Here is a 27,250-nt window from a genome sequence, read left to right on the forward strand (position 1 = left end):
CCCATGACTCTTTAAAAGGTTTAATGTAGTAGCCCATGAGGTGGGACAGTAGATAAAAGTGTTGAACTCTCGAGGATAAGATCCTGAGTTTGATTCCCAGCACTGCATGTGCCAGAGTGACACTCTGGTTCCCCCTGCCCCATAAATAAATGAATCTAAAACCTTTTTTCTTTCTTTTTTTTTTTTTTGCCTTCGGGGTTATCCTTGGAGCTTGGTGCCTGCACCACGAATCCCCTGCTTCTGGAGGCTTTTTGTTTGTTTCCTTTTTGTTGCCTTTGTTGTTCATCATTGTTGTTGTGATTGTCAATGTTGTCATTGATGCCATTGTTGTTGGATAGGACAGAGAGAAATTAAGAGAGGAGGGGAAGACAGAGAGGGGGAGAGAAAGACAGACACACCTGCAGACCTGCTTCACTCACTGCTTGTGAAGCAACCCCCCTGCAGGTGGGGAGCTGGGGGCTCAGACTGGGATCCCTTCACTGGTCCTTATATTTTGTTCCATGTGTGCTTAACCTGCTGCCCTACCCCCTAAAAACCATTTTTAAAGGTCTGGAAGGTGTGCTCATTGTCTGCCTGACACCATAAGATAGAAGACAGGAAGACAAGACCACTTTTATCCGTACAATAATCAGCAACGAAAGGGATTCAGTAAGTTTTGAACTATTCTCATTAGCCAATGAGAAATTAAGTAGGGAAGCATGTAGCATTTTAGAAATACTTAGGAGAATGTAAGGAAAAAGGATGTGTACCTTAGTCTGAACATTTATGAACTTTAATTTTTTTTTAATATGAGCTTCAAATATAGAAACCTGAATTTATTTTCCAGTTGTCCCTCACATACTAGGGTGATATTACAGGATAGAAGACATACTTAATACTAACAACAAAATCACAATCATTACTAACAAAATTAGATTGCTATGTAATTATCATTATAGCAAATACTATTTTGAGTACTTGCTATATCTCACTCACTGCTGTTTTGGATATGCAATTTCTTAATGTTAATAATTACTTATTGTCAACCCTATTGCAAAGATTCAGAAAACTGCTCAAAAAAAAAAAAAAAAAAGAAAGAAAAGAAAAGAAAAGAAAAGAAAACTGCTCACCCGGCGACAGGTCCAGAGAAAGCTGAGCAGGTCCCCCTTGGCCACATCTTCCAGCACCATGTAGAGGGGCAGCCTGTCTGTGCAGCAGCCTTCTAGCTGCACCAGGTTCGAATGTTTCCCCAGGTATTGTTGGAAGTGGATTCGCCCTAGGAAATCCTGTATCTCCTGGAGCTCCGCTGGTTCTGTGGGTGACAGAAAAGACAGGGACAGTGAGCAGTCAGAACATTGTTAAATGGGAGGTAGGAGGCAGACATCACCCTCAGGTGATAATTCATATTTTTTAAATCTCTTTATATTTATTGGATATAAAGCAGCCAGAAATCGAGAGGGAAGGGGGAGGTAGAGAGGAATATCAACAATAGAGACATCTGCAACACTGCTTCACCACTCGCAAAGCTCGCAGGTGGGTACTGGGGACTCAAACCCTGGTCCTTGCACATTGTAATATGTGTGCTCAACCAGATGCACCACCACCTGCACCCCCCTCAGGCAGTAATTCTTAAGGCTCCATAGAGGAGTGAGTGTAGGCAAATAAATAAATAAGTAAATGATAGGGGTCTTTCATGTCACTGGTCTTTTGTCAAAGGTAACAAAGAATTATGGGCCTTAGAAAAGAGCAGGTGATGCACTTGGCTGAATGCTCATGTTACAATGCACAGGAACACTGGTTCAAGTCTCTGGTTTCCTTCTCCCATCTCAGTTTCTGTTTCTATCCAGTAAATGAATAAATAAAACAAAGTAAACATACTGGGGGGAAAAAAAAAAGAACTGAGCAGATTTTTGTTTAAGTAGGCAAGTGTTCTGTTCACACTAACATAATATTACTTTCTAGGGCTACTGATTAATATTCTTGTTTATCTTATAATTCTTTCTATTTATTTACTTATTTATTATAGGATAGAGACAAGAGAAAAATTGAGAGAGGAAGGGAGGATAGAAAGGAAGAGAGATAGAAAGACACTTGCAGCCTTGCTTCACCACTTGTAAGGCTCTCCCCTTGCAGGTGGGGACCAGGGGCTTGAACCTGCATCCTTGTGCCCTGTAATGTGTGCCCTTAACCAGTTGCACCGCAACCTGGCCCCCTCCTATCATGCTGCTTATGCATCCACCATTACCAGTCCATATCATGAGAATTAGAAAAAAGAGAGAAATATATAGTATAAAGAAAAGATCAGATAGTGAAGAAAATAAACAACCTCAAAATTTTAGTCCCAGTAGTCCCAGTATCAAAAAATATTAGTTCTAACAACCTCAGTAAGCAAGGATGAAATAGAGAAATATCCCAAAAAAAAAAAAAAAAAACAGTACTGCCTCAAGCCATTCACTTTCCATTTCTAATTTTGCACACAACTGTGATCACATTTATCTACTGGCCAACATCTCAATGGGCCTCGTAGCTTTAACTGTTGAGGGTTCCCAATGGAAAGACTCATACTTCTTTTACCTTTTAAAGCCTTAAGGATGACACTCTTGGGCTTTTCAGGGTCCCCAGTATTCATCTTTGTTCGATAAGTAACCCCACAAGTTCCACTGTGGATCTGTTCCAGGACATCAGAGAGTTGCTCCCGGGGCACCTGTAGCGTAGCCAGAGCATGTGTGGAGGTTCTTAGAAGACTTTCCACTGATGTCTCTTTCAGGAGGACAGACACATTTCCTCCTTGTCCTGTTGGTTCCCTGCTAAGCCCCCTAGATGTGGACACAGGAGCAGTGCCTAGAACAAAGAGATAAGCATAAGCAGCTTGCCCCTACCCTTGGGACTCCTAGAAAGCAGAGCCTGGAACAAACCAGTAAACTCCTTTGACAATTTTTCATCTGCCCAACATGTTGGTTCCTTCTGAGGCTTCTCTATGAAACCAATGTCAATACCACCTTTGTAGAATTTCTGTAGTAATAATAATAATGACTACCTCACAGACAACTCAAGATTGGCCTATGGAAAGTAGTAGTGACATTTCCTTATCTTCTCACTGTTACAGTTCAGTATGAGTATGGTAATGGTGACAACTCAGGAAGTTTCTGACTAGATACCCAAACCACAAATACCCAAAAGAGACGGTAACTACTAGTGAGGACTATCATGTAAGTTATATGGCTTCCAAAGATGGAGGGGGAGTATGGATAAACTATTCAACACAATACTATAACTATTCTTCTTCATTCATGGTGTCCCATAATCAAATTGTTCCTCATTTCTGGGCCAGCAAAATAGCTCACTTGAATAAAGCATTTCTTTGCAATGTGTGTGACCTGTGTTCAAGCCTAGGCCATACTGTATTGAAGAACTGTGGTCAAAGACTTGATAGTCCAACAGGAAAAATGTCTAACAGGTCACATGAGATCTCTCTTGCCTACTCTTCTTTCAGTGAACAAGTTTATGTTGAACTGATACTTATGACTTACTAGAGAAGAGCTCACAATCCTCTCAACTTCACTGAAGGCAGCCATGCAGGATCCTAGACTTGTTGACTTGAGCCTAGTAAAACTTGGATCTGATCTTTCTCAATTTCGTCATCCTCAAGCCTCTACCCAGCCCTGGTTTGAACTTTACCTTGAAGTCCAGGAGACTCTTGCTGAGCTCTATGTCCTCGGATAAAAAGCCATAGGATAACCCCAAGAAGGATGAGGAAGACGCCCACCAGGAGGGTTGGGACAATGATGATTTCATACTGCTGCTCTCGGATAACTGGGCAGGAAGAAAAGAGGAAAGGATGAAGTTCCTACCCTGATACCCACCCCAGATATCAGCTCATCAAATAAAATGTCGTGTCTTTTTTCTTCCTCTCTACTCCCAATTCACTGGAATTATTAAACAAGACCCTAAACAGATAATTCCAGAGTCACTGACTCTTAGCCCATCTGGTGTGCCCTATGTCTCTCCAGCATTTTTCCTGTTGGCATAGATGCTGTGGCACATCTGGAATTCGGACTGGCACTCGTTTCCCTTCAATTGAAGACAATAGCCTCTCGTTTCTTTTCCTTTTGTCAGCACACTCCTCCTTTCTACAGGAAATCAAATAATTGTTCTTCTGGGATCCATTCAGATCATAGTCTCCATCATTCTAAATTCAGAGACCAGTACTTACTACACAACTTGTCAGTGAGGCTGCATTCCAGTAGCACCCTTGTCATGCCCTGCTCATCTCCCATAGCCACACAGCTGTCCACTGCTATGCTTGACTCACAGAGAATGCACTGAGCACAGCTGAGAAGAAATCATTCCCAAGGGGTGAGTCATTTCTGGAAGAAAAAAAGAAAGAAAGAATGAAAGAAACACACACTGACTTCTTAAACCTCTTGACAGCTCACACTGGCTGTTAAGTACATGACTATATCTAATTCTTCAGAGTCATCCATTCTGCTCTATCCATTGACCTGATCTTCAGATCGGACATTTTTTTTTTTTCTTTTCCAGCATTTCCTCATTCCTGTTACACCATAACAGTGTGTGATTGTCTCTCATTCTCTGCCATTGTTTTTTTAGAGCCTAACTCTCATGTATGCACTTTTTCATTGGGTTACTTTTTCATTTTAGGTAGACAGAGAACTGGAGAGAGAGAAACAGACAGACAGACATTGAAGGAGAGATAGCACAGCACTGAAATATCCTCTAGTACCCTTGTCCCTCCCATGTTGCACCTGAGCTATTATGGCAAGACACACACCCTGACTAATGAATTATCTTTCCAGTTTTCAGATATTTATTTATTTATTTACCAGAGCACTGCTCAGCTCTAGCTTATGGTGATACAGGGAATTGAACCTGGAACTTTAGAGCCTCAGGCGTGACAGTCTCTTTGTATAACTGTTATGTGAGATCTACTACCACCCACCTCAGATTATTTTTAAAGACTCACTCCTATCCAAGACTCCTACTCCAGTGCTCAAATAAATGTTAGCAGCCTTGTCTGGAGAATTGTGATTCATAAGTTACTAAGGAAATACCTACTTGCACTCCTTGAGTCCAATTTTATTTTGCAGTGTATCTGTCATTTTAAAAAGCATTAGTTGGTACAGCGATGTGTTATGTATTTAATTTCCTTTTTTTTTTCTTTGTTTCTTTTCTTTTTTTTTTCCAGAGCACTACTCAGCTCTGGCTTATGGTAGTGTGGGGGATTGAACCTGGGACCTGGGAGCCTCAGACATGAGTGTTAGTTTGCATAACCATTATGCTGTCTCCCCCCACCCTGTATTTGATTTCTCTGAAGCATCCCACCACTAAAATCTCACAACAATGAGCAGATAGTACTTATCAATAAAGACTACTAAATACTGTAACTCTCGTAAGTGCAGAGGAGTATCTTACTCCACTATAACAGTGGAAACTCATTTTTATCAGAGATGAAAGGAGATACATGGATATCTTCTCTATCTCTTTCAAATAAAAAGGAAATAAATTAGCTGTGAAGAAATCTTTTAGAAAGAGGAATTATATTTGTACAGTTCAAAGATAAAAACAAAATAATTTACTGTTAGAACCTTCTTACCTCCCCTTCTCCACTTATTCAGCTCTTTTTTTCATTTAATTTTATTAGTGATTTAATATTGATTTACAAAATTACAAGATAACAGGGGTACAACTATGCACCATTCCCACCACCAGGGTTCTGTATCCCCATCTCCACTGTAAGCTACAGCAGTTCTCTTAAGGTTGCAGATATGGGTTATAACTATTATTTCTACAACTATCTGTCTATATGTGTATATATTTGCCCTTTTCATTCCCTCTCTGGTCCCCTCTTCTCTTCCTTTTCAAGTCACACATATACCTATTACTACATTCAAATGTCATTCCCTTTTTTCCTCTTCTCTCTCCGGGTCCTGATGGAGTTCCGAGCCCTCTGGTCATCTTCCCCCATCCATTTATTCAGTTCTTCATTCTGCAAGTAAACTGTAGCTACTAATTTGTTTATCTGGTCGGAAATTCTTTATGTGCATCCCTTTTAAGTCCATATAATCAGCATGTATTTGAAATATCACTGCCCAAAAACCTGGTTCTGGAGAGAAGTGGTGGTCACCACCCTTTGATGTATCTACAAACTTTGCTGTATCTTTGGTTAACAAGTTCCCTGGTTCATTCTGATTGCTCTGAAATGCAATGTGGTAATTAGCTACTATTTGCTTAGCTATTATCTACTACTAAGTTTTACATCTGGTATAATTTTGTCTTGATGTGATCTGAAGGTAGTTTTGAAAAATCAGAATTGTAGTTGTACTCCATTAACCAATATTATCCTACCTCCTGTTCCATTTGTCTTACACTGCACGCATTAAATTATACTTTATGTTATCACTGACACTAATAACCTTATGTACTGAGAGAGAATCTCTCCGTGACTGTAAAGAAGCCTCCCTGCAGCCATTCTGGAAACTTCTTGAGCTTGTACAGAGTTGGTGGCGGTGAAAATCAAACAAGCCCCATACAACTTAGAAGAGAGGGTGTGGTTGGTTGACAAAAGTCCAAGTACACAGAGGAGGAGCCGGAAGGAGGAAAACTACACGGGGGAAAAAAGTGTCTTATCTGAGCGCTTGTACATGGTTAGGGATCTATGAGTAAATGAATAGTAAGACAGCAAAGTTCATCACCTACAGTTCAAAAGGACCGAAAGGCAGTTGAGAAAGTTTCTACAACTCCACGGGACCACATGAGAGGAAACACAACAAGGATGAGGCAATGAGTAGAGACACCTTAGAGGGTGACACGAAGTCTTAGGGAAACATATTAACAACAGAATTCTAGATCAGCTAGGAGAATTCAGAAGTGATTTGAAAGCTCCTCACTGGCATTCTCATTCTGATTTTCCTTTCTTCTTTCTTCCTTCTCAGTCCATTATTACATGCAATTATTTTCACTCAGGGAACAGCCAATTGAACAAGTTTGACTCTCTGAGGAATAGGTTCTGTGTGCAAGATCTCACACCACAGTAAGTAGAAGAAAGGGTAAGGCAGCCGACAGCTCACAACTTGAGTTCTGCCCAGAAACCAAACTACACACCCACTGATACTTACCAAAGGAAGAAAGGTAAAGCCCAGGGTGTATGCATGTCCCCATGTAGAACGGTCCATGGTGGGTCACACTTAACCACAGGTGCCTAACCAAACACATCTATAGCCAATGACTCAAGTCCCTTGCCTATTTGCCTGCAATGGAATACCACTTAACACAGCACTCCTGTCTCTGGATATACATAATGCTCTGTTGCATTTTCTCAACAAAATTCATTCTTCATTCTTGTGTAGTTTTATTTACATGTAGACAATTTAAAGAGGCTTGATGTAAGGGGATAGGAGGTGGCGCAATCAGGTATCAGTTAAGTATACATCATACCATGTACAAAGACACGGGTTCAAGCCCCCACTTCCCACTTGCAGCAAGGACGCTTCGGGAGTGGTGAAGCAGGACTGCAGGTGTCTGTCTTTGTCTCTCCCTCTCTGTCTCCCCCTCCTCAGTTTCTCTCTGTCTTATCTAATAAAATAGGGGAAAAAATAAGCTAGATGTAATAACACCTTACTGAATACTGGAGGAAAGAAATGTGTGTGCTGTGAAGTTTGCTTAATAAATTGTTTTCCAGATGTCTGTACAATAAGCTCTTTCTAATTACTACAGTCTTATATCAGAAGACTGTATACATAAGGGCTGAGGAGATGCCATAATGGCTATGCAAAAAGATTTTGGTCCCTGAGGCTCTGTTGTCCCAGGTTCAATCCCCAGCACCACTGTAAGCCAAAGGTGAACAGTACTCTAGTAAAAAAAAAAAAAAAAGCTTATAACAATAGTATTCCTCTTCAGCACTGTTCTCTATAATTGCTACTCAAATAGGCTATAACTCATTTGAAGAATCTTCCTGTCCAAGATCTCTATAAAGAATAACCAATATTCTGTCACCTTCAGTTCTGTCTATAGAGTTTTTTCACAGTGTCAAATACACAGTCACGCACACACACACAATCTCTCTCTCTCTTGCTGCTTCTCTTAACTGGATTGTAATATCCTAAATATTTAGAACATTATCCTGTAGTTCTCAGGTGTGGCATGTGGAATCAAGGGTCAGTGAAGTTGTGGAATACAGTAGCTTATTTTAATTTTTTTAATATCTTTATTTATTTGACAGAGACAGCCAGAAATTGAGAGGGAAGGGGGTGGTAGAGATGGGAGAGAGACAGAGAGACACCTGAAACACTGCTTCACCACTTGCAAAGCTTTCCCCCTGCAAGTGGGGACTGTCGCCTTGAACCTGGGTCCTTGCGCATTGCAACATGTGTGCTCAACCAGGTTTGCCACCACCCAGCCTATATAGTAGCTTATACTAAGGACTATATTTAATAGTTGTAAAATATGACTCTAGCTTTCCTAGAGTTAAAATAAACTGAAAATTCTCTTCAAGGAGGAGGGCTCTAATTAAAAATAAAAAAAATAATAATCCATCAAGATAGCTCACCTGGGAGGGTGCCTGCTTAGCAGTCATGTGTGCAACCCTGGTTCAAGGAAGGCATCCATTGCCCTGGGGAAAGTTTAGTATGGTGGTATTGTTCTCTCCTTCTATCTTTCTTTTTCTTTCTTTTCTCTCTTCTTTCCTTCTTTCCTTTTTGTAGTGACAGAGAGGCATTGAGAACAGTGAGTGAGTGAGTGAGTGAAAGAGACTACAGCACTGAAGTTTTCTTCAATGCAGTGGGGCCTGGGCTCAAACCTAGATCATGCACATGGCAAAGCAGCACACTATTCAAGTGAGCTATTTCACTGGACACCCCCCCCCCATCTGAAAAAGTCAAGTCAGCTTGGAGCAGTGAAACCCCTAAGAAGGCATAAAAAATATTTCTAAAACAATATTATTGTCTTAACATTGTTGAACTTTTAAAAATTGTTTCTGTTTTTCTGTTATCATACTAAAAAGTTTAGCTTCAGTGTTGTGGTGTCTCTTTCTCTCCCTGTGGGTCTCTCTCTGCCTCTCTTTCTAGCTGAAAAATACAGCCCAGAACAGTAAAGCCTAGGCAATGACAAAAAAAAAAAAAGTAGTTCTCCTTTTGAATTGAGAATTTAGAGGGAGATTGCACAAGGAAGGAGATGCATGCAGGGAGAGAGAGTGAATTCCACAACCCCCCCACCAAAGTCTTTCCAAGAGTATACATCTAGAGACCATAGATGCTAATGATTGTAAATGGAACTGAACTACATATTAATATGAACCATCAAAGTTATGTCATCATAATGCCATGTTGCACCCCCGCATGTTTTAAGTATCTCATACAAGTGACACTGCCCTTGAGTTAGCACAATGTAGCCTTCCAGACATAATGAACAATTTGTTTCTGGGTTCTCAGAAGAAACATTTCTTACCATAACACAACTACAGATAGAACTTTAAAACATAGTTCATTCTCTGGCACTCTGACTTGTATGAGAAATTCCTTGAATGACCCCCACATAACAAGTGGTCTCCTTCCAGTAAGGTGTAATTAAATCTGTTATGCCAGCCCCACCCTCCAGCTTGCCACCTGCATAGCAATACCAGTGGAATTGCCAGTCATGATCATTTAGATGGCTCAGTAACCCACCCCACCCCTAGCTTGTATGCTGCCCTGGTTCAATAGGATTGTCACTTGCTATGGGCTAAGTAACAGTGACAGAAGATTCTAAGTGAGTGAGATAGAAAAGAACTGCCCAAATCTAGAGGATTCCAGAGTGGTTTCTTTCTAACATTCTGAAAAGGAAAGAAAGAAAAGAAAAGAAAAAGCAAGCTGTCCTTCCTGTTTCTAGACTCAATAAAAATCTACTGATCAACTACAGTGTGCCAGATGTCATGCTAATTAAGTTTTACACAAAGGAGGAAACTGTAGTTCACTGAAGTTTTACAAAGAGAGAAAGCAACAGGTGGTTAAAGAAAGATGGCAGAGCAAAGTTTCACACTCCAGTCTTTTAATTAACTGTTATGCTACATGTAGCTGTCACTCAGATGGAGAAGACCAGGAGGACTGAGAGTATAATCTCTAGCTGGTCCCTGCATGTGCTGCGTGGGTTCTTTTCAAACATCATGTTCTGCTTTTGTGGGCCACACTGCATTTGCAGGAATACATCTCTCTTTTTTTGTTGTTGTTGCTTCTCCTACTAGGCTTTTCCCTCTACAGAACAGAGGGTTGGTACATTCATGATCGTTTCATTCTTCTATTTGTTATCAGTTTTTCCCTCATGAGTCAGCAGATATATTTTATCTTCTGGCCATTTCCCCAGATTCCTCTAGAGTATTACCTTCTAGCATGAAAAAAAGGGCTCTAGGTGAAGGGGACTACAGGAAGAAAGTCTGCAAAAGATGGCACGCGCGCACACACACACACACACAAACACACACACACACGTCCCAAGTCTAAGCATGGAGAGAGACAGGTGGATAGGAGATTACACAATCAGGAAATGAACTTAGCTTCCATTTTCTTCATTTGTGTCATACAGGGTGTGTTCCTATAAAGGTTCTAGACACAGAATCTAACACTAGATAAACAATAAAAAGCTGCTGGCAAGATAGAAAAAAAAAGCCACCTTTCTGAAATCAAAATTCTCTCATTCTTCATATCAGGGCAAGAGGCAGGTGCCCCTCCTCCTAAGTGGGCTGCATGCTTCCTACATTCACACACACCCAGAACAATAGAGCCAGGGGCTGGGATTTCTAGTTCTGATTCAGTAGGTCATTCTTTGAGCATCATCGGAAGCATATCATCTAGTCTCGTCAGCCCTTCTCTTCCTTGTTGAGAGACTAAGAAACTCCATCCTCTTCTTATAGCAGTGGAAAACCACAGTGGAAAACCGCAGGAAATAAATAATGTCAAAAAAGGAGAAGAACTATACCCCAGTAATCTTAGAATATTATAAACCTTTTTAAAATTTATTTATTTTTGGATTTCATTGAGGAGGAGGGGAAATAGGAAGGGAGAGAAACAACTGCAGACTTGCTTCACCGCTTGTGAAGCTTCCCCCCTACAGGTGGGGACTAGGGCCTTGAACCTGGAGACTTGCTCACTGTAACGTGTGTGCTCAACCAGGTGTGCCACCACCTGGTCCCCGTAAATCATTATTAAATCACTGATAAAAAATGTAAAAGATGAGCAGACCAAGCAATAAGTCCCCTCAATCAATTATCCCACATTTCTAACTTTACAGTTTTGAAAGTTTTAACGAGATACACATCTCCCACGGCAGCCTCAGAATCTCAAAAGCTTTCAGTCCTGTTCCTACCCTGTCTGTGTTCCTACCCTGTCTCCTCTCTCGGGTCAACTAGGAATACCAAAGGACAACACCTGGGACCACAACAAGACAGGACTAGAAGGTCAGGAACCCACCAAATCACCGGTGAGTGCAAACACCTGTGGCTCCTGGACAGAGAGGAGCCTAGGGAGATATTAAGTGACTGGTAACAGTCCAGCAGTTTACCAGTTGAAGGAAGTTAAGAGTTGGACTTCTACAGGAATTTCAGTTCTGTCATTCATTATGACTTTTATAAGTCATTCTAACTTTCCATCTGCAAAGTAGAGTCAGCATTATCTATCTCTCAAGATTATTGAAAGTTAGAAAGAATGATTTATATGAAATACTCAGTAAGGGTGTCAGACCTATTACAATTAAAAACATATATATATATTAGTTTTTGTTTTTCCCTCCCTTCTCCCTTCTTCCTTCTTCCAGGTCCCAGGTTGGAAGGAAGTCACATAGTTGTAGTAATTAAGCACTCTATGTATATTGCATATGTTTAGGTATGTGAAATCTCAGGGCAGAGACATCAAGAGAAGAAAATTTACTTAAGATGATAGGATAGGGGGTAGGGTGGTAGCACAGCAGGTTAAGCACACACAGCGCAAAGCACAAGGACTGGCATAAGGATCCCGGTTCCAGACCCCCCGCGTTCCCCACCTGCAGGGGGATCGCTTCACAAACAGTGGAGCAGGTCTGCAGGTGTCTTTCTTTCCTCCTCTTTCTTCCCCTCCATTCTCCATTTATCTTATCCAACAATGACAGCAATGACAACAATAACAGTAACAACAACGATAAACAACAAGGGCAACAAAAGGGAAAAAACAGCCTCCAGGAGCAGTGGGTTTGTAGTGGAAGCACTGAGCCCCAGCAATAACCCTGTAGGCAAAAAAAAAAAAAACTAAGGATAAGACAAACTACACAGTATAGTCCCTGGGTAAACAACCTCACCACCTCACCAGTGTGTCCTGGAACTTCACCTCTCCACAGCCCTACCCCACTGGGGAAATACAGAAACACTGGGAGTATGGATCCACCTGCCAACACCCATGTACAGTGGAGAAGCAATTACAGAAGCCAGAATTCCCACCTTCTGCACCCCCCCCAATTTTTTTGTCTATAACCCCAGGGGGGAAGAAATGATAGAAGATGACCAGAGGCTCTGAACTCCAATTCCATCAGGACCTGGAGAGAGAAGAAAAAAGGAAGGACATGAGGTAGTAATAGATATAGGTGTGACTTACAGAGGAAGAAAGGGCCTATAGGAAAAATGGGCAAATAATGTAAATATAGGCAGATAGTTATAGAAATTATAATAGACAACCCAATATCTTCAACCTTGTGAGAACTATTGTAACTTCCAGTGGAGGAAATGGGGATACAGAACTCCAGTGGTGGGAACAGTTCGGGATTATACCCATTATCTTATTAATTTTGTTAAACAATATTAAGTCACTAATAAAAAAATAGACAAGACAGAAGAAGGGAAAAAAATTTCCTAAAGAACTAATGATCAAGGAGCAAGAGACAGCTAGCTCATCAGGTAGAACTCACGCCTTGGCATGTGCTTAGCCCACATTCAAACCCTGGCACCACAGGAGGGTAACATGCTACCAGGGAAGTTCTGGTACCCCTCTCTCTAGTGTCTCTGTTTAAATGAAAAAAGCTGGGGCCTGCTGGTGGTGCACCCAGCTGAGCATACATGTCACCATGCTCACGGACCTGAGTTCAAGCCCCCAGTCCCCACCTGCTGGGGTGGAGCTTCATGAATGGTGATGCAGAGCTGCAAGTGTCTCACCATCTCTTCTTCTCAATCCCCCTCCTCTCTCAACTTCTCTCTGTCAAACTAAAAAAGTAAAGAAATACAACCAAAAAGAAAAAATTGGGAGCCGGGCGGTGGCACAGCAGGTAAAGCGCACGTGGTGCCAAGCGCAAAAACTGGCGTAAGGATCCTGGTTCGAGCCCCCCAGCTCCCTACCTGCAGGGGAGTCACTTCACAGGCGGTGAAGCAGGTCTGCAGGTGTCTATCTTTCTCTCCCCTCTGTCTTCCCCTCCTCTCTCCATTTCTTTCTGGCATCAATAACAATAATAACTACAACAATAAAACAACAAGAGCAACAAAAGGGAAAAAATTAAATAAAGTAAGAAAGAAAAGAAAAAGTTGACCTTGGAGCAGTAAAATCATGCATGAGGCTCCAGTGAAAGAAAGAAAGAAAGAGAGAAAGAAAGAAAGAAAGAAAGAAAGAAAGGAAGGAAGGAAGGAAAGAAAGAAAGAAAGAAAGGTAATTAGACTATAGATAAGGTAAATCACTATATCAAGACTTAAGGTTTCAGAGAAGTCTCTTAACCTAAAGTCAAGATGAAGGCCTAAGATAAACAAGCACTTCCTTATTGCTTACCAAAAGTACTTTTTTAAAAAAACCTGAGACAGAGCCAAGTTGGAACTTCAAAGAATAAAGTTAATATCTCACCTCCATCAAGCTGTTGCACAGACTAGAGAATTTAGGGATGAGGAATGGATTTATCTCAACCTTTGGAAAGTCTCTAATCCAACTAACTGAGATCACTAGGCCCCTTTATCTCAAAGGATTCTAGTGAGGCTTAATGAGAATGGAAAAGGGTTTCTGGATGGCAGTACTTACAAGTTCCTCTTCTAGCAAAAATTCATTTATACCACATAATAACTTCTCAAGCCACCCATGGTTCTAAATTTGGCATTCCTGAATCTTTTATTCTTTTTTTAAATTTTTTATAATTATCTTTATTTATTGGATAGAGACAGGTAGAAATTGACAGGGAAGGGAAAGAGAGGGAGAGAGACACCTGCAGCGCTGCTTCACCGCTCACAGGGCTTTCCCCCTGCAGGTGGGGACTGGGGGCTCGAACCCAGATCCTTGTACACTATAACATGTGTGCTCAATCAGGTGTAACACCACCTGCCACCCTCGCCCCAGCTTTATAGTACTGTAAAGTGCCGTTAAATCTATAAGATAAATAAGGAAAAATACCATTGAGACTTGTGACTACAGAGAGTTTGCAGGGTGTCTTTTATCAATTATGTCTCAGGACTCTGGCGAGCAGGAGACACAGGCTGAGAGTTCAAGACCAGAGGGAAACCAGTGTCCCTGATACCACTCCCCTGCCTGGTTCAGAGACCATGTTCCAGGCGCAGGAGAGGGCAGCATTGTGCTGTTCTCAGGGAGTAAGGGGCATCTTCAAATTTTATGTCAGCGTGGAAGTGCCAGTCCTAGGAGATGGAGAGCTCCCTGGGTTCAGGTTCATGGACAGAACAATGACAGAAGGGGTTCCTTGGTTCCTTTCTCTCTCCTGATTACGGGGTGGGGAAGGGGGTGGGGTGGGGTAGATCTGAATCTCTTCTATTTAGGCCCGTTCAGAATATTATATTCTAACACTCTCTAGCTTTGATTATGACTTCCCCATCACAGTGGTCTCAAGAAAGTGTGGTTTTCCCTCAGAGCATTAACATCAACATAGTTAAAACCCCTTTCCTCTAACCCAAGTGTAATGTCATGTAAGTACCCAAGGACTCACTAAATGTCACAAGAATCTTGGGGGAACAAGTTCAATGGGAAGACTTGGGGGGGAGGTGGGAGGGGATGGAGGGTGTGCATGTGGTTTGTAGGTCTGTGGAGTGGTTTGTGGGCATGTACTTTCTTAAGTCAAAGTTTGTACTTCTTCCATAGTATCTTTTTTTTTCTTCTTTAATCACTTTATTGGAGGGTTAATGGTTTATAGTATGGTTGGGCTTGGTATCTCAGTGGGGTTTCAGTGCAGCCCCACAGCTGGTCCCACCTTAGCCATCTTTCTCTGACTTTTATTTCCCTCCACTGAACTTAGGTACTGAGAAGTGCATTATTTTTGGTTCCTTGTGATCTTTCCTATCTTACAGGATAAAGAACAAAAAGTGATATTCTCAGGCTTTAATACTGTTTTGTGATGAATTTCAGAAACATAGCTCATTCCTGAAAGCCAGTATATATTTCTCTGCTCATACAGCTGTGCACTTTTGAGCAAATTACATATGAGCTAGCACTCAGTTTTCTTATCTGTTTAACCGGATTTACAATATTGTCTCATGTTATATAGTAAGAGGTTATTTCAGAATAATATTGGATTGTTGGCAAACGCTAGAAGAAGAAGATTGGATTGTTGGAAAGGTCATGATGTATTTTTCTGTTTTTCATTATCTTTATTTATATATTGGAAAGAGACAACCAGAAATCGAGAGGGAAGGAGGTGATAGAGAGAGACAGAGAGACACTTGCAGCACTACTTCACTGCTCATAAAGTTTTCCCCCTGCAGGTGTGGACTGGGGGCTCAAACCCGGGTCCTTGCACACTGTAACACGGATGGTCAACTGGGTGCACTACCACCTGGCCTGAATTTTTCTATTTTTCAAAGTAAAAATGTGTTATGAATTTTCCAACAGTCCAATAGTTAGTAGACAGTAGCTGTTACTAATTATTCCTATAATAAATACTGGAATAAAATATCCCTTTAGTATCATTATGATCATTTTTCAAATTGTCATCTTAAAATGATCTCTCTGATTAAGACCTTTATCCTATGCAATATCAGTATTATAGCATAATGATATAATTGACACACTCAGATTTCTGCTTATTACACAGGTATTAGAGAATTGTTTCCTGAGCTCTAAGTTTAATGTATTTTCTTGCAATCAAGTGTCTACCACAAACTTCTCACTTTCTGTAGACTTACATTTCATCTCAAAATTTTGATTTTTCTGTTCTTTTTAAAGAAATTTCTTAAGTTTTTGATTTGGGAATATCAGATACTTACTATAAAAAAGCTTATATGGTAGATTTTACTCTTCTTTTCATAGATCCTGACTCCCAAAACCTAGCCTGTGAGTAAAAGAAAGAATACTGAAACAACAGCTGCCAATTTAGAACACTGTATGTTTAATTAGGGTCTGGTGAATTTTCTCTGTGTAGTTTTAAAAGGAAATTTTTGGGGGAGTCGGGTGGTAGCACAGCGGGTTAAGCGCACGTGGTACAAAGTGCAAGGAAGGACCTGTCAGGATCCCGGTTCAAACCCCCGGCTCCCCACCTGCAGGGGAGTAGCTTCACAGGTGGTGAAGCAGGTCTGCAGGTGTCTCTCTGTCTCTCTTCCTCTCTATCTCCCCCTTCTCTCTCAATTTCTCTCTGTCTCTATCCAATAAAAAATAAATAAATAATTTAAAAGGAAATTTTTTAATGGTCGGGTTTAACGTTGTTATGGTTGGTTTCCCAAACTTGGATGCAAACTGGAATTTACCTGGGGAATTTCTTTTGTGGAAAGTAGTTTAAAGCAAAAAGATGAGAATGAATATATTGGGTAGAAACACCCACCACCCTCCTGAATTCTTGATTTACTCTGGGAATAAAAAGGTGGGAGTGAAATGAACTTTAAAGATTTATTTGCTCTTACTTTTTGAAATGAAAGAGGCAACAAAGATCCCATGACAAGACAGGAGGACAAAGATTTTTGAAGTGTATTATGTGTCTATATTGCTTTAAATTGAAGACCAAAACATATTAAGTGCAGTTCACCATCTACTGTTCCAGTTTCCTTCTCTACACACCTCTCCCAATATATGTTTAGACCTTTCCCCAGGACCTAGGTAAATGGCTAAGTACAGACACTGTATCCTTAATCCATAGTTCTCTCTCTCTCTCTCTCTTCTACTAGACCCAGGCTTTCCCATGAAGTAGGTGGAGTTCGGGGGGCGAGAGGGAGGAAAATAAAGCTGCTGCTTTACTTTGGATTCCGCCCTGCTGTGCTTTCCTGAACGACATTTATGCTCAACACTACTTCCTTAATAATTTTCTTTCTGCTACTGCGAGGTATACTTTAAAAATGGCGATTGGGCAGATAAATTGAGGGGGCAGGGGAGAGAGACAGAGAGACCCCCTGCAGACCTGCTTCACTGCTCATGGAGCTTTCCTCCTGCAGGGGGCTTTCACCCTGCTCCTTGCACATGTGCACGTTGTCAGATGCAACATCACCTGGCCTTATTGAAATGGCATTATGTAGTGTTCACTATGTGGTAAGCACTGTTCTAAGCATTTTATGTGCAGTAAGCCCCTTCCTTCTCACAGGTGGGACTCAAGAACAAAGAGTTTGAGAAATTTGCTATAGATCCCAGTTATCAGTAGTGATGTAGAATTCCACTCCAGATAGGAGGGCTTCGGAACTGATGGTCTTGCACTGCACTGTACTGCTTTCCTAGAGCATTGTCAAACTTATTTTTCTTTTTTGCAAAAATAAATATAGGTAACTATATATTTAGGTTAGATTATTTTGTTACCTAAAATTAGCTTAGTATTACGAAAATGAAGGTAACTTTCTATTTTTTTTTATTTGTTATTGGATAGAGACAGAGAAAAATTGAGAGAGAAGGGGGGAAATAGAGAGGAAGAGAGACAGAGAGACACCTACTGACCTGCTTCACCGCCTGTGAAGCAACTCCCCTGAAGGTGGGGGCTTGAACCGGGATCCTAACCGGTCCTTGCACTTTGCGCCATGTGCGCTTAACCTGCCGTGCTACTGCTTGACTCCTGAAGGTAACTTTCAACTCATCTTGAATATTGCTTTGTTTTTCTAAATTGAGGTAAAAGTCACATACCATAAAACCTGCCCTTTTAAAGTATATGATTTGGTGGTTTTTAGAGTATCTGTAGGCAAACGCTAGAAGAAGAAGAGTATCTGTAAAGTCATATACCTACCACCACTATGTAATTTTAGAATATTTTTATCATCGTAAAAAAAGAAGCTGATGCCAATAATAATCAGTCCCTTTTGCCCACTATCCCCACTAATCAATCCCTGATCTATTTTCTATCATGATGGATGTTCCTGTTCTGAACAATTTCTATAAGGTGAATTGTGCAAAATTTGGCCTTTCCTATCTGACTTCTTTGACAGCTTAATTTTATAGGCTCTCCTACAGGATTTGTCACACTTCTCCAGAGAAACAGAAGCAAAAAGATATATTTAGATACATAAATAAGATGTTATTGAAATTTGTTCACAAGCTAATAAAATCCTTCAATCTACGGTCTGCAAGCTACAGAACAAGAAAGATAGTGGTTTGACTGATTCATTCATTCATTCAATCACAATCTGAGAACCAGGGGACTTCTGTATAAATTATAAAGTCAAAAGGCCAGAGACCGCTTATGTCCAACGCCAAGAAAAAGATGGGCATACCTGCTCAAGAAGAGAGGCAGAATTCAACCTTCTTTCACTTTTTGTTCTGTTCTGATCCACAAGGAATTGGATGAGGCCTGTACAGAATGGGGAGAGTGGACCGTCTCTACTCAGTCTAAGCACTGATTTCAGTGCTAATCTCTTCCAGAAACACCCTTAAGGACACACCCAGGACTATCTGGCCATCCCTTAGTCCTATCATGCTGAGACATAAAGTTGACCATCATAGAACTGGGGAAATAACTCACCAAGTAGAGCAAACGTCTTGGCAAATGCACTACCCAGCTTGGCGCAGTGGCACCACATAGGAGGTACTATTAACACTGGGGGAAACTCCAGTGCTGTCATGTCTCCCCTTCTCTGCCCCCATGTGAATGAAAAAAGTTGCCCATGAGCATGAAATCACACACACGTGACATCTTTGCCACACACACACAAGACACCTTACATTGTATCCATGTTAATATTATCATTTATATGACGTAACTCTTTGCTAATCCATTTGTTAGTTGATGGGCATTTGGATAGTTCCCACTTCTTTGCTAATGCTGCTATGAACATTCATATATGTTTTCATATCCACGTGTGCTTTCATTTCACATGGGTAAATATTTAGAAATGGAATTTCTAGGTCATAGGGTAACTTTTTCATTTTGAGCAACTGCTAACAAAATTTTCTAAAGTGATGGCACCATTTTTACCCTCCCACCAGTTTACTTTTGTCATATTCAATACCGACAAGTGTCAACACTTCCTGCTTTCTGGATTTTTTCTTTTTAAATTATAGTCTACTTTAACCAATATGAAATGGTTAAAATGTGATTTTAATTAGTACTTCCCTTATGATTATCAGTGAGCATCTTTTTGTATGTTCATTTGCCATTTAATATCACATTTGGAGAAATATCCACTCAAATCTTTTACCCATTTTTTAAATTGAGCTACATAGACTTTTTATAGTGGTGTTTTTGTTTTTTTTTCTTTTACCTCCAGGGTTATCACTGAGGCTCAGTGCCTACATTACAAATCCACTGCTCCTGGAGGCCATTTTTCCCATTTTGTTGCCCTTGTTCTTGCACTTGTTGTAATTGTTACTGTTGTCATAGCTGTTGTTGTTGTTGTATAGGGCAGAGAGAAGTCGAGAGAGGAGGGGAAGACAGATACGTGGATAGATAAACACCTACAGACCTGCTTCACCGCTTGCAAAGCAACCCCCTGCAGTTGGGGAGCTGGGGGCTCGAACCGGGATCCTTACGGCCGCCTTTGTGCTTTGCGTCATGTGCACTTAACCCGCTGCAGTACCGCCCAGATCCCCATAGTTTTGTTTTTTTTTAATGTATTCTGAATACTGAACCCTTCTTTTTGATATATGGTTTGCAGGATTTTCTCCCATATTTACCTTTTCACTTTTGATAGTATCCTTTGGAGAACATTTCTTTCTGTTTTTTAAAAATTTCTTTATTGGGGGATTAATGGTTTACAGTTGATAGTTTGTACATGCATACCATTTACACATAACGATACAACTCCCACTAGGTCCTCCTCTGCCATAGTGTTTCAGGACCAGAACCCTCCCCTCCTACTCATCCCAGAGTCTTTTACTTTGGTGCAATACACCAACTCCAGTCCAAGTTCTGCTTAGTGTTTTCCCTTCTGATCTTGTTTTGCAACTTCTGTCTGTGAGTAAAATCATCCCATATTCATCCTTCTATTTCTGACTTATCTCACTTAACATAATTTTGAATCACAGTAATTTCTAATAATGATGATATCCAACAACTATTTTTTTATGGTTGCTTGTGCTTTGTACCTTGGAAAGATCATGAATATTGACAAGTAGTTTTGTAATAATATTATAAATTTATAGCATATAAATCTTTCATCCACTGTGAGTTAATTTCTATATATAATATGAGATGAAACCTCAACTTTATTCTTTTGCATGTGAATATCCAGTTACCCCAGATAACTAGTTTTAAAAAAATCTTCTTCCCTGAATTGTCTTGACAATCCATTGAAAATCAAATGGTCACAGGTCTCTTAGTTTATTTCGGAATTATCAATTCTATTCCTTTGTTCTATATATCAGTATCATGTCTTGGTTACTATTAAAATCATTAAATCAATCCTTCAACTTTGTTTTCTTTTTTTGAAGATGACTGTTACATTTATATTGTGTTCCTATATAGATTTTAGATTAAGTTTCAACATTTCTGGGGGAAAAAATTTACTTGCAATTTTGAAAGTGATGACATCAAATATACAGATCAACTTGGGGAAGGCTCCTACCTTAACAATAATAAATCTTCCTAAACTAAAAATCATATTCTGTCTTTCTACCTAGTAACAAAGAATAGCTTTCTAGAAATGTAAGTTCCCCTTATTTTTATTCAGTTCAGTAACAATTTATAGTTTTCAGCATAGAAATCTGATTTGTTGTTGATCAGTCTATGGGTCTCTAACTTCTCAAGTTTAAAACCAAAATTTGTGTATGATCTGGTGAAACCACAGACTGTTCTGTCCCTGGGAAAATCCATTCTCAAACAGGTTAGGCACTACATGTATGTCAAGAGCTGACCAGACATATTCTCTGTGCCACCTGCCAAGCAAGGCCATTACTGACCCTTCTCACACCTGCATAAATACACACAGTTAAAATTACCACATTCTATAATGCTCAATGTCAGAACCCAGCTGTGTTCTTATCCCTAATACTTTTAACTTTATTTTATCCATAATACTTTTATTTAATTCAACAGGACAGAGAGAAACTGAGGGAAAAGGGATGGAGGAAAGAGAGACATAGATACCTATAATACTGCTTCACCACTTGTGAAGCTTTCCCTCCACAGGTGGGGACTTGTCCAGGTGTGCCACTACCACCCCTACCCCACCCCACAGCACCCCCAGCTTGTTTTCTTTGCTAGCCCTTAGTTGGTTTAAATTTCTCATGTTCCTATAAGTTAGTAGGACAAAAATGTTGTCCCAAAGACTCAGATCACTACATTCCAAATATCAACATAAACGTTTCTCTATATCTAACCTACAGAGCCAACTGTACGCTAGACACCTAAAATCAACTTGAGATTTTGATATGTTTCAATAAAAACCCCAAGGTATAGTTTCACCATGGCTGTTAAGCTTCATAGCTCAGGTGTAAAGATAAACGGATTCCCACTTAGTGTAGACTTTCATCCCAAGGGTCAATGAACTTCCTTTTGCAATAGATTGACCTTATACACTATCAGAATATCTGTAACCACAAACTGTCATCAGTTATGGCCTTGCTGATAGTATCAAATCTTTATTGCCCATATGTTTGTAGACAACTGAAGTTGATACATGCATTTTTAAGTCAGGCCACCTCTATTTCCAAGTCAATGTAACTCAGTGAATTAAAAACAAATTATATCACACCAAGAAGAGCATAATTAGACAATGGCTGTGGTGAAGAGGAGATGGGTTATGGATGGGTATAATACCACCTTTGTCTGCATTTTCCCCCCAGTTCTGCAAATTTGAGATTGTTTTCAGATTTTTTTTCTGTATTTTAGAAATAAATTCCACTCCAGAAATAATCCACAGCCACTTTACCAACTTCATAGTGCCTGGGGAAACCAATTCTAAGGGGAAAAAAATGACTTGCCCAGGACTGGAAATAAATCAGAGAGCTAATCAGACGTAGAATTTCCTTATCAGGAATCCATGATTACACCAGTCTAAGAGCAGGACATGGGTGAGGACAAGAAGGACAAGTATGAAATCAAGGTTATTTAGCATCACGAAAACTGCTTGGATATCAAGAAGGGATGCAAACACAGCAGGCTCAACCATCAAGCGTCACAAGAGCATTTTTATGGCCAGAAGATACTTCAATGGGGAGAGCACAAGGACTTGCATAATAGAAGCTCCAAGTTCAATCCCAGGATGAAGGGTGATGGGAGGGAGGCATATACTGGAGTGCTGCTCTGGCTACCCTCTCTCTTATGTGAAACTCTTTCTGTCTCATATGAAATGAGTTAATCTTTTTTTAAAAAAAAAAAGTTTTAAAGGCATTCTATTCCCACACTGTAAGTGAAGTGGCCACCCCCACACCTTCTGTGCTGCTATTATCACACCCCCTCCCTGCTAGAGAGAGAACCCCAAATGAACAAAATAAATGACAGGCGCATTATGAAATGCAGCATGTGCTTTGCAAATGCCATGGAATTCTAAATGAGTGCAAACAGAAAGGAACTTTGAAAAGCAACCGAGTGGAGCTGGGAGGAGGCTCAGCTGGTACTGTGCAAGCCTTCCATGCATGTGATCCTGGATTCAGTCCCCAGTTCCATGTGATGGCATCAAGGACAGAGACAAGGGGGCTCCAGGGGTGGTGGAGTGGTGGTGGCTTGGTATCTCTCCACCCACTCTCCACCCCCCCCCCAAATAGAAATAAAGCTGGATCCCAGTGACATATTTCAAGGAAAGTGAACAACTTATCCAAAACTTTGTGTAGAACTTTAAAAAAACATGAATAGCAAAAGCTCTCCTCCTGAAGGAAAGAAGAAAAATGGACGCACCACAATTCCTGACTTCAGTTTATATTACAAAGCAATAGTAGTTTTAAAAAAAAGTGCAGTATTAGAACAAAAATGGACATATAAACTAATGGAACAGGCTAGAAAGTCCAGAACTAAACCCACACATGCACAGGCACATTATATACAATAAAGGGGCCAAAACTGTCCAATGGGGAAAATAAAGTCTCTTTAACAAATGATGTTGGGTGAATTGGACAACCACATGCAGAAAAATGAAACAGACCACCACCTAATAACATACACCAAAATTAACTCAAAATAGATCAAAGCTTTGGATATTAGACCTGAAACTATAATATACATAGAAGAATACATCAGTGAATGTTTTTCAGGCCCTTAACATTAAAGACATATTTGGAGACTTCACCCCATGGGCAAGGGAAACAAAACCAAAAATGAACACATGAGACTATATCAAGCTGAAAAACTTCAACACATTAAAAGAAAATTCCAGAAGGATAAACAGGAAACCCAGCAAATGGGAAAAGACATTTACACACTACTTTTCAGACAAGTGACTGCTATCAAACATCTATAAAGAACTCATACAGCTCAACAAAAAGCAAAAGAACAGCCCAATTAAAAAAAGTGGGCAGAGGATATGAATAGATGGCTCTTTAAAGAAGAGATACCCATAGTCCACAGACATAAGTGGAAATGCTCCAATTCACTCCTCATTAGAGAAATGCAAATCAAAACCACATTGAGATTCCACCCCACAGCTCTGAGAATGGGCTCCATCAATAAAACAAGAGAAGATAAGTGCTGGAGAGGATGTGGAGAGAGAGGAGCTCTACTACACTGCGGGAGGGAGTGCAAATTGGTGCAGTCATTATGGAGAGCAGTATGGGGAATCCTTAAACAAATATAAATGGAAGTGACTTATGATCCAGCAATTCCACTCCTAGGTATTTACCCAAAAGATATATTAGCACTGATTCAAAGGGACTTATGCATCCCCCCCATGATTATAGCAGCTTTATTCACAATAGTAAAGACCTGGAAACAACCAAAATGCCCTCCTACAGATGACTGGATAAAAAAAAGTTATGGGACATAGACTCAATGGAGTACTACTCTGCAATAAAGAAGATGATAGTGTGTGCTTTGGGATAAAATAAATGGAAACAGAGAAGATTAATGAAGCAAGTAAGGAGGTGAAGGAAAAATACAGAATGGTTTCACTCATATGTAGGATATAGAGGACTGAACATACGAATGTGAAAAAAACAAAATGCCACCAAATCTAAGACTGTGGAAGAACTATAGTGGGTATCTACTGGGATGAGGATGGAGACACAGACCTTTGGTGACAGGAATAGTGGTGGGGGGGGGAGACTATACTGTAAAACATTACTCAATAAAATCTAAAATTAAAAAAAAAAACTTTAAGAAAAATAAAGCTGGAAAGGGTCATCCCTGGAACATATGCATAAAATCCCAGAATCCCTTCCCTGGTACCATATTAAAAAAAAAAAAAAAAAAACAGCAGAAGAAACCGAACCTCTACACTTAACTGATGAGGAACTGAAACCGAATCTGTGTCTCCCAGCAGTTAGTCAGCACTTCCATGTGTTCGTGTCTGGATTAGCCTCTGGAAATCTCCACCTGCACATGGCCAAGGTGGGAGACTACACAGACTTAGCATTCTGGAGTGCCTCCATCTCATCGCTGGCACCACAAGACTTTAAGAAGATTCTAGTGAATACTCAGCATCTTCCTACTTCACATCAGTCCCAAAGAATTAATGGACTCAGCCACTGTCTGGGGAAGGAGCACAGAGGTCAAGATTGGCACACCTTCCCAACAGACAGCTGAAGTTGGGGGTGCTGCTTATAAATCTCATGAAAAGCAAAGGAATCAAGAAAGATTCCTCCTCTTTCTTTAATATATATATATATATATATATATATATTGAGCTGGGTAGATAGCACCATGGTTATGCAGAAACACTTTCATGCCTGAGGTACCAAGGATCCCAGGTACTATCTCAGCTACTCAGATAATCAAGTCCATCCCTGGGACCAGGAGAGAGCTCAAGTAAAGCATGAGCTTCCCTTTCTGCAGTGCCCTGGGTTTGATCCCCAGCACCAACTGGAGCACTGTGGGCAGCGCTAGAGGATAGTGAGACTATGGATTAGCAAATTAGGAATGGTTAGGGATTGAATTACAACACCCCAAAATTCATATGTCACATCTCTATATTGAAGTATAAAATTCCTTAGGTTGAGCTCCCAGGACCTCGGTATATGACCTTCCTTTGAAAATAAGCGTCTTCCAGAGGTCATCAAGGGTCAATAAGTTCTTGAGGTGGACTCTAACCCAGCGTCACTGGTGTCCTTATAAAAAGAAGGCATTTGAAGACAGTCCTCTGCTGAGAGGACATCATATGCATATGAAGACAGCCTCCTCAAGCCAGAGACAGGGACTGAACTTGCCCTCCCAGTTCTCAAAATAAACTCAAAGCCTAACACCTTAATTTTGAACTTCCAGCCTCTGGAACTGCAGATAATGGTTTGATATTTCTGTTATTGAAGCCCCACAGGTCAGTGGTAACTTACTTCAACAGACCTTGCAAATTAGCATAGTGATGAAGGCACTGCAGAAAACATATGCTTTTCAACTGAAGTAAACACTTCACCATGATTTATTGGAAGCCTGGAGGGTCCTGAACTGGCTGAGTGGAGAAACTAGATTATAGGGAAACAAAAACCTGGTGGACAGCTCAAAACCAGGTGCACTGCAGCATGGCTGTGCTCACACCACACAAACACAAACATCACACCTTCGTTTTCCACAACTATCAAAGGCACTCACTAACCAGTGGGAAGTGGATGAAATCCAAGGAAGCGGCACTCACAGAAATGAAAGAGAAAGGAAGAGACACAATCAGAATGGAGTCAGGGGGTTGGCAGTGAGAGAAAGAAAAGCAGGAGAGAAGCCAAGTTAAAAAAGGAAAACAGAAAAGCCATCTGCTAGGAACAGCATTTCACCAGGACTGGTTGTTAGGCTTGGCTACCAGCATTACCTCATTTAAATATCCCAAACAGCCTGTGAAGTAATTCCATTCGAATTTTGTCTTACAGATGAGAAAGTGGCAGCTGAGACAGTGAACCTACACATACAAAATTACTGAAAGCAACAGGTTCCTCTACCTGCTGGCTCCTCTCCCCCTGGTAGCTCAGCACACAGGCCCTCATCGCTTGCCTCTTCTTCTGCGAAGGCTGAGAAGGCAGGTTTCCTCTCTGACCACAGAAACGGAAGCCAAAAACCCCGCAAAAGGCTCGTTCCAGAAAAGTAATTCACCAGGTGATTAGTGTTTAATCACCTGAAATACAAACCGCAGAGTCTAACAGCCCCTCCCCAGCTGCCTCCCTCTTTTTCTTCCCAAATTGCTGAAGCTCAACGCCGCTTCCACCACCACCACCACCACACCTCACACATACACCCTCACAAGGCATCACTGTTTTCCCTCCCACCTGGGCACCCCCCAAACCCCAATCACTATTACCGTGTCCCTCTTGCGGTCTCTCTGGTTTCCGATGCAACTGGTTCAGTCAGCAGGAGTAGGGGGGTTAAAAGACCAGTTTGTGTAGGGCAAGGTGTGCCCGCCTCAAGGAAATGGTTTTCTGTCCCTCCTCCTCCCCCCCACCCCGTGGGGCGTGGCTGTCTGCAAAGGATGGAGTTTGGGAGGGCTTCCCACAAAGGGAAGTCTGCGGGCACTGAGGTTTCCGGGACTCACCACACACTACCCCGCAGGAACCCTCTGCTGAAGGAGTAGCAACTCGGCTGGATGCTGATCTACTTACTAAATTTCCGTCTCTGGCGATTGTTTGGTGGTGAGGTGTAAAGGAAACTCCTGCCCAGTTGAAAATGGAGAATCGTGCTAAAGGTCAACAGCGCCACCTGGTGCCCAGCCCCTTAGCTGCTGCCTTCACTGATGCTTCAAATAGCCAGAATTTGGCAGAGCTTGATTTCATCCTCTCCAGGGTCACTCACCCCCAAACTCTCCTGGGTGTACATAATATTAAACACCACGGCTGCATGAGGGAACTGACAGTAGTGGAAATAAAATTCCCAAGGCAAGGTG

The 27,250-nt window shown here is 40.9% G+C and overlaps 1 protein-coding gene across 3 annotated transcripts in view; it reads right to left on the reverse strand.

Moving 5' to 3' along the window:
• The window catches only part of STYK1 (serine/threonine/tyrosine kinase 1), a 39,260-nt gene extending 12,301 nt beyond the window's left edge, over positions 1-26,959 (reverse strand). The window contains exons 1-6 of one of the 3 annotated variants that reach the window (XM_007540056.3): positions 26,903-26,959; positions 26,672-26,708; positions 4,193-4,346; positions 3,658-3,792; positions 2,554-2,820; positions 1,110-1,291 (exon numbers count right to left, since the gene is read on the reverse strand). In XM_007540056.3, the coding sequence (XP_007540118.1) occupies positions 1,110-1,291; positions 2,554-2,820; positions 3,658-3,792; positions 4,193-4,256 (648 nt within the window). In that variant the 5' untranslated portion in view covers positions 4,257-4,346; positions 26,672-26,708; positions 26,903-26,959. Of the gene's footprint in view, positions 1-1,109; positions 1,292-2,553; positions 2,821-3,657; positions 3,793-4,192; positions 4,347-26,315; positions 26,588-26,671 lie in introns of those variants that run through there. The other 2 variants (XM_060194389.1, XM_060194390.1) reach the window with 2 other exon arrangements.
• Between the last annotated feature and the right edge of the window lie 291 nt (positions 26,960-27,250).

This window comes from Erinaceus europaeus, chromosome 7 (assembly GCF_950295315.1).
Source record: "Erinaceus europaeus chromosome 7, mEriEur2.1, whole genome shotgun sequence".
NCBI lineage: Eukaryota > Metazoa > Chordata > Mammalia > Eulipotyphla > Erinaceidae > Erinaceus > Erinaceus europaeus.